Below are 8,074 nucleotides of genomic sequence, written 5' to 3'. Positions count from 1 at the left end.
TAATACTCCGTGGTGTTCGCACCACATTCTGTTCACCCTTCCCCGTCCACGGACACCGGGCTGCTTCCACGGTTTGGCCACTGTGAATAATGCTGCTCTGAACGTGGGTGTGCAAATCTCCTGAGTCCCTGAGGTCGTTCGTTTGCGTGTGCACCCAGACCTGGGGTTGCTGGGCCATGTGCTCCTTCCGGTTTTAACCTTTTGAGGAACTGTCATACCACTTCATTTTATTTTAATTAACTATTAAGTTACTTATTCTCTGTCTCTTCAGACTGGCATTAAAAGTGTCCATCCTGTTCTTCAGAGTCTAACACAATTTCTGGTACCTAGTAGGCATTCGATAAATATCTTAATTGTTTTGTTCTTTGTATTACTTTGTTGCTTTCTCTTTTTTTGAGAGCATGCACGAGTGAGCACGCATGCACAGGAGAAGGATCGAGAGAGAATCTTGAGCAGGCTCCATACTCAGTGAGGAGCCCAACATGGAGCTCTATCCCACAACCCTGGGACCATGACCTGAGCTGACATCAAAAGTTGGACACTTGGACTGCTTGGGTGGCTCAGTTAAGCATCTGACTTCGGCTCAGGTCATGGTCTCACAGTTTGTGGCTGTGAGCCCTGTGTCAGGCTCTGTGCCGACAGCTCGGAGCCTGCTTCCTGCACCAGGTTCAGTGTCTCCTTCTCTCTCTGCTCCTCCCCACTTGTGCTAGCACACTCGCTCGCTCTCAAAAATATTTAAAAAGAAAGACAGAAACCATGTGCTGGAGTCTCCAGGGCTTCGGTCATGCTGTCTGCCTGTCCATCTGGCTGTGCCACTGGAGAGAACGGGATGAGGAAACGTGGTAGAGCATCAGCAGGGGTTTTCTGGACGTGTCGCCAGTCTTCACTTGGATTGGGTTTTGAAGTTTTCTGTAGATTTGAAATTTTCACAACATAAAAACGCTGGGTCACAGAGCGTGCAGACTGAGCTGGAGGAACCGAGGTGAGCGGTGTGCGTGTGGTTCCAGGTGTGGAAGAAGAAGCTGTCCGCGGCCACGGAGGGGAGCGATGCGGCCGAGGTGAAGCGCTGCAAGAACATGGAGGTCCTGTACGACTCGCTGCAGCTGGCGCACAAGTGCATCCTCAACTCCTTCTACGGCTACGTCATGCGCAGAGGGTGGGCTCCCGCCTGAGGGCCTCCGGCGGGGGGGGGGGCCGCGCTGCCGCAGGGACCCTGGCACTGGGCTCCGACGTGTTGTCGGGGTGTCTTGGGCTGGAGACCATGATTTGGTAGTTTGTGACTACCAACGTGACCTAGTGAATGCTGTCACTTGCGGGCTGTAGAGCGGTCCAGGTGGTCCTGAAGAAGCACCGTGTGAATCACGACGGGGGGCGGGGAGGCATGGGTGTGTAAAGCCCTCCAAGAAGTCAGGACGGCCAGGAGCGGGGGGTCCGAAAGCCAAGATTGAAACTTGCTTACGGAGATGTACAGCCAGGTGGGTGAGGGCCTTGTGGGGCAGGTGGTAGAGCCCTGGTCACCACGGGCAGGGTCGTGAGGAACAGCAGCATGGCGGCTCTGGAGGAGAAAGACGGGGTGCCAGGGATTGTGGTGTTTGGAAGAGGAGGAGGAAAGCAGGGCTGGGAGGGGCCGGCCTCGGTGCCTGACCTTCCAGGTGAGACCCGGTCTGGGGGCAAGGAGGCAGGTGTCTGACTGGAAGCTGAGGGTGTCTGTGGGCCTGGGTTTTCCTCTGAGAAGGTGGAGGGTGAGCATCGGGTCTGGGAGACGGAGAAGGCAGGAGATGATGCTGGGAACAGAGGGAGAGGGCACACGGGGGTGGGGGCGACACGGGCCCTTCTGGGCTGGTACCAAGAGAGCACGCCGTCTGTGCTGCGTCCTGCAGCCCCGCACCCGGCAGCAGGGCGGAGGAGCAGCCTCGGCCCGGAGCGAGAGGCTGCGCGGCTCCTGCCCCGCTTCAGACGTGCCCTCCACAGTGTCTTCTCCCGACCTCCTCTCATGACCCTCTGGGGGGAGCCGCACCCCCCTCACCCCCGGCTGTGACTGTCCTTCTCAGGGCTCGCTGGTACTCCATGGAGATGGCAGGCATCGTCTGCTTCACGGGGGCCAACATCATCACCCAGGCGCGGGAGCTGATCGAGCAGATCGGGTGAGCGGTGAGCTCGGGTCCGCTGCCGCCAGGGGACGGCCTGGCGGGGCGGCTGGGGGGCAGGGGGACAGCGAGCTCGGGTCCGCTGCCTCGAGGGACGGCCTGGCAGGGTGGCTGGGGGCAGGGGGGCGGCGAGCAGGCGGGCGCTGTGGTGTGTGGGCCCACAGTCCTTAAGGGTTCTTCCACACTGGGTTCTTCCTGCGTGGAGGCCAAGGTCCAGCATCCATGTGGCCTCGTTTCTCTCTCTAAAGGAGGCCCTTAGAGCTGGACACAGACGGAATATGGTGCGTCCTGCCCAACAGCTTCCCTGAAAACTTTGTCATCAAGACGACCAGTGTAAAAAAACCCAAGGTGACCATCTCCTACCCTGGGGCCATGTTAAACATCATGGTCAAGGTGAGCTTGGGTCTCCAGGGAGGGCGTGCTGTCTCTGGGCCTGGATTCCTGGCACCCCCCACTCTGATGGCTCTCACACTGGCATGTTTCCTTCTTAATGTCACAGCACCCTGCCTGCGCCATCCAGGCTCCTCTGTGGCCCGAGGGCCTGTACAGAAAACGCTGTGCTCGCGCTCAAGCGAGTCTGTGTTGCCTGTAGCGCAGCAGCACTCTTTTGCTTTTCAGTTTTTATTTTGAAATGACTTTAGACTTACAGAGAAGTTATGAAAGGAGAACACAGAATGGGTGTATGTGCTTCGGCCCGCCGCCTCTAGCGTTGACTAACGTACGTAAACCTTGGCAGTTCTTACCAGAACTGAGAAGTTCACGTGGGCACAGCACTGTGACCAGGCCCCAGCCTCTGCTCGGTTCCTGGTTTCTCCAGGGCTCCTGTCTCCGTGGTCCCCGCAGGCTGGCCGCTCCCTTCTTCAGTGAGCCCTGCTCACGCGTCCCGTTGCCTGCCCCTCATTTGGATTTGTTGTTTTCTCATCGTTACAATGAGATTATTCGCGTTTTTTAAAGAACGGCAGAGGCGGCATGACCCGTGTTTCATTCTTTGGCTGTTTGGTGTCAGGATCGGCACTTCTGGTCACCAGGCACGGCTGCTGCCTCCCCGCCTCCCGGCCACCGTCCCACTCACGCTGCCACTGCTGCAGCGAGTCGTCAAGCCTCCGCTGGCGGCCAGGACTGTCAGAGTCTGGCCATGTGGTAAAGCCACCGGGGCCTTGAATGAGCCCTAGAGGAGATACTTGAAGCTATGCAAGTGTCCTGTGTCTCCCTGATTTTCTCTGGTCTGAGTGACGGTTCTGTGGTGGCTTTCCCACACTCCTGGTACATTCATTAGAACCCCTCCCCTTTCCACTTATTCCCTGCTCAGCAGTTCTCTGCGTTGTGGGTATTTGTGAGGCTGCGTTGTAACCCAGGCCTGTCCTGGTGTTCTGTGACTCAGCTTGTTCCTCTTGGGCTGCTGGGAGCTCCTTCACATGTGCCTGCATGTTCCTGACACACGTCTCTGGGCTGTGGTCTGATTGGGGCATTTTTAATTTAATTAAATTCTTTCTTTAGCGCTTTCTTATCTCTTGGCCCTATAAGGTACTTTAGCCTCCTCTTGCTTATCCTAGTCCTTGCTCTGGAACCTGCCATTTCTCCAAGGAACCAGGTTCCTTTCATTAGAGAGGGTATTAGAAACCAAAGTCAGCTTCTCCCTGCTCTCAGGTTGAGCTAGGAGAGCCCCGTCCACGCACGCATCTAGGCTTGTTTCTCTGTGGGTGTGCTTTAAAATACCAGATGCAGGGGGCGCCTAGGTGACTTAGTCAGTTGAGGGTCTGACTCTGGGTCATGGTCCCAGGGGTGTGGGATCCTGCTCCACACTGGGCTCTGTCCTGGACGTGGAGCCTGCTTAGGATTCTCCCTCCCTCTCTCCGTCTCCCTCTCCACCAGCTTTCCCCACTCGTGCTCTCTGTCACTCACGTGCATGTGCTCTCTCTCTTTCTCTCTCTTTCTCTCAAAACGTTTAAAAAACATTTATATGTACGTATAGAACATGAGTCCACGTCTATCTGTCTGGCCCCAATCTAGTCCCCTTTTCGGGCTGGTAACTTTTTTTCTCGCAGTCAGAAGCCTGTCTCTCATTTTCTCAGCATGTTTATTTGCTCATCACTCGTGTCTGTTTAAAGTTGTAAAGTAGCTCCGGCGTTGTGCCACGTGTGCCGTGAGCCTGACTGCAGCACAGCGCGTGTGTGTAGTTGTGACTGTCTTTAGTCTGTGTTACCTCGTCTCGGCTGGGTTTGCTGATGTGCCTGAAGCTGGCCCTTCAGTGGGGTCCTGTATGTGCTGCTTTGACCTCTCTTGTCCCAGTCTGCAGTCTCTCTTGGGGCTGCCCAACATCCTGGTTGGATGCTTTTTTAATTGCTTACAGTAAAGTTCACTCTCCCTAGAGTGCAGTTCTGTGGGTTTTGACCCACACATAGTGTTCTGTTTCCACTACTACAGAGAACACAGAACAGCTCTACCATCCAGAAGTTTCCAAGTGCCATCTCCATCATCAGCCCCCTCCTTCTCTTCCCGTAGACCCTGGCTCCCCAGTGTGTTCCTCTGCAATACTAATTCTGCCTTTCCCAGAATGTCCTGGGAATGCAAACAAGGTGTATAAGCTTCTGGACTTGGCATAATGCTTTTGGTTCATCCCATCTGCCGTGTGTCAGAACCTGGCCCCTCCCTCCCGGCCAAGTGGTGTCCGGCGTAGGGAGGGGCCCGGGTGCTGGTCTGGCCAGTCCTCCCAGGCAGCTGGTCACTTCCGGGCTTGGATGGTCGGGGGCGAAGCTGTGTCTTCTTCCCCTTGTTTTGCAGGAAGGCTTCACCAATGACCAGTACCAGGAGCTGACCGAGCCGTCCTCACTCACCTATGTCACCCGCTCGGAGAACAGCATCTTTTTTGAGGTTGACGGACCTTACCTTGCCATGATCCTTCCAGCCTCCAAGGAAGAGGGCAAGAAACTGAAGAAGAGGTAGGAATCCCACAGCCTTTGTGCTTGGGAAGAAAGTGAATGAGATTGAGCAGCCCATCCAGGAAGGGGACAGGAGGCCAGATGGGAATCGGGCTGGTTTTTGACCGTTTGGTTTCAGCATGGAAAGCTGTCGTCAACACAGGTCCCGCCGTCTCCGCCTCCACCTGCTAGATTCTGGTCCTCCAGGCTGCAGGCCCTTATGTTGTTTTGCGTTAGAAATCTGAACCTCGGGGTGGAGAGATGTTTGCTGTCTGGAGCTCTGGAGGGGAGGGTCGGACGAGGAAGGGGAGGGGGAGCCGGGGACAAGCAGCCAGGCTCCCGTTCACTGCTGGGCTCCCTGCGATTCCAGGTACGCTGTCTTCAACGAGGACGGTTCCCTGGCGGAGCTGAAGGGCTTTGAGATCAAGCGCCGGGGGGAGCTGCAGCTGATTAAGATCTTCCAGTCCTCGGTGTTCGAGGCCTTCCTCAAGGGCAGCACCCTCGAGGAAGTGTATGGCTCTGTCGCCAAGGTGGCTGACTACTGGCTGGACGTGCTGTATAGTAAGGTAAGGCCGCCCTCCTTGCCGGGCTGGGGGGCCTGCGGGCAGAGGGACCCGGTCCGCTGGGCTCACCCAGGGTGAGTCTGGGCCGGTTCTGATGAGACAGGGCTTCCTAGTTCGGTGCCTCTCAGAGTCCCCCTCAGTGGGACCCTGTGTCCAGTGACAGAATTCCATGAAGGAGACAAACAGCATAATAAAAGGATTTGTAGGAGAAAGATTTACAAGTCATCCCATCAACTTCTTTGATTTTTTTTTTTTTTTTACTTCGTAGGCCCTGTTAATAATTATGCAATTTCTATAATTTAAATGACAGTGTCGGCTCACCTTTAAATATACCTTCTCATGGAGTTCATCATTAATTCTTTGTTACTCTTTAGTGTGTATTTGTCAAGTTTGCATTACTTAATTTACAGAAATATTCACTAGTGTTGGGTATCCTATAGGATTCACTTTTTCACTATTAGAATGTTGCATTGAATACCTTCGTCCAGATGTTTTTCCTTCTGCTCTTGCCTTCACGTTAGGAGGCTGCTTTCTAAGTGAAAGGAATACGGGGATGGATATTCTCAAACTTTTTTCTGGCTTCCTTTGCTGTGTGGGCTGCTGTGGCGAGAGGCATATTGTCTTGTTCTGTAGAGTTGACCCATACATGGGAGTAAGCACCCAGAGAGAAGAACACACAAAGCAGGATCCAAGCACATCTTCCAGGATGTCAGGGCCGGGAGGTCAGGGACGTGTGCACAGGAGCAGATACAGCCGTTCGTCCTCAAGCCCCTCTGACTCCTCTCTGCTCAGAGGCCCTTTGGCTCTTCTCTTGGTCCAGTGGCTCTCCAGGGAGCCAGTGTCTCTCCTTTTTCCTGACTTCTCTTTTCTCTATTTTTCTCTTTGTTTTAGGAGGGAAATGTCACTAATGCTGTCTTCCCTCTTTTTCTGTTAGTTTTGGTGCTGAATAGCTCAATAGGGGTGCCTGGGTGGCTCAGTCAGTTAAGCGTCCGACTTCAGCTCAGGTCATGATCTCATGGTTCATGGGTTCGAGCCCTGCGTCCGACTCTGTGCTGACAGCTAGCTGAGAGCCTGGACCCTGTTTTCAGATTCTGTGTCTTCCCCTCTCTCTGTCCCTCCCCTGTTCATGTTGTCTCTCAAAAATAAATAAATGCAAAAAAAAAAAACTTAAATGAATGTATTTTTGTTTAAAAAAATTTTATTAAATAGTTTATTGTTAAATTGGTTTCCATACAACACTCAGTGCTCTTCCCCACAAGTGCCCTCCTCCATCACCACCACCTCTTTCCCACCTCCCCCTCCCCCTTCAACCCTCAGTTCGTTTTCAGTATTCCATTGTCTCTCAGGTTTGCGTCCCTCTCTCTCCCCAACTCTCTTTCCCTCTTCCCCTCCCCCTGGTCCTCCATTAGGTTTCTCCTGTTCTCCTGCTAGACCTACGAGTGCAAACATATAGTATCTGTCCTTCTCCGCCTGACTTATTTCGCTTAGCATGACACCCTCGCGGTCCATCCACGTTGCTACAAATGGCCAGATTTCATTCTTTCTCATTGCCCTGTAATACTCCATTGTATATATAAACCACATCTTGATCCATCCATCAGGTGATGGACATTTAAGCTCTTTCCATGATTGGCTATTGTTGAAAGTGCTGCTGTGAACATTGGGGTACATGTGCCCCTATGCATCAGCACTTCTGTGTCACTTGGGTAAATCCCTAGCAGTGCTATTGCTGGGTCATAGAGGAGTTCCATTGCTGATTTTTTGAGGAACCTCCATACTGTTTTCCAGAGCAGCTGCACCAGTTTACATTCCCACCAACAGTGCAGGAGGGTGCCTGGTTCTCCACACCCTCGCCAGCATCTATAGTCTCTTGATTTGTTCATTTTGGCCACTCTGACCGGCATGAGGTGGTGTCAGTGTGGTTTTGATTTGTGTTTCCCTGATGCTGAGTGACACTGAGCATTGTTTCATGTGTCTGTTGGCCATCTGGATGTCCTTTCAGAAGTGTCTGTTTATGTCTTCTGCCCATTTCTTCACTGGGTTATTTGATATTCGGGTGTGGAGTTTGGTGAGTTCCTTGTAGATTTTGGATACTAGCCCTTTATCTGATATGTCATTTGCAGCTGTCTTTTCCCATTCTGTCGGTTGCCTATTAGTTTTCTTGATTGTTTCCTTTGCAGTGCAGAAGCTTTTTATCTTGATGAAGTCCCAGTAGGTCATTTTTGCTTTCATTTCCCTTTCCTTTGGGAAGGTGTCGAGTAGGAAACTCCTGCGATTGAGGTCAAGGGATTGTTTCCTACTTTCTCCTCAAGGGTTTTGATGGTTTCCTGTCTCACATTCAGGTCCTTCATCCATTTTGAGTTTATTTTTGTGAATGGTGTAAGAAGGTGGTCTAGTTCATTCTTCTGCATGTTGCTGTCCAGTTCTCCCAGCACCACCTGCTAAA

The 8,074-nt window shown here is 52.9% G+C and overlaps 1 protein-coding gene across 1 annotated transcript in view; it reads left to right on the top strand.

Moving 5' to 3' along the window:
• POLE (DNA polymerase epsilon, catalytic subunit) overlaps positions 1-8,074 on the top strand; it is a 47,721-nt gene that overhangs the window by 15,908 nt on the left and 23,739 nt on the right. Inside the window, exons 21-25 of the mRNA XM_029921226.1 lie at positions 1,008-1,156; positions 2,052-2,144; positions 2,396-2,540; positions 4,929-5,086; positions 5,436-5,631. Coding sequence (XP_029777086.1) covers positions 1,008-1,156; positions 2,052-2,144; positions 2,396-2,540; positions 4,929-5,086; positions 5,436-5,631 — 741 coding nt within the window. The remainder of the gene's footprint in view (positions 1-1,007; positions 1,157-2,051; positions 2,145-2,395; positions 2,541-4,928; positions 5,087-5,435; positions 5,632-8,074) is intronic.

Source organism: Suricata suricatta, chromosome 14 (assembly GCF_006229205.1).
Source record: "Suricata suricatta isolate VVHF042 chromosome 14, meerkat_22Aug2017_6uvM2_HiC, whole genome shotgun sequence".
NCBI classification, from domain to species: Eukaryota; Metazoa; Chordata; class Mammalia; order Carnivora; family Herpestidae; genus Suricata; species Suricata suricatta.
Note: the sequence above shows the minus strand (reverse complement) of the source record. Positions and strands in the feature narration are given on the sequence as shown.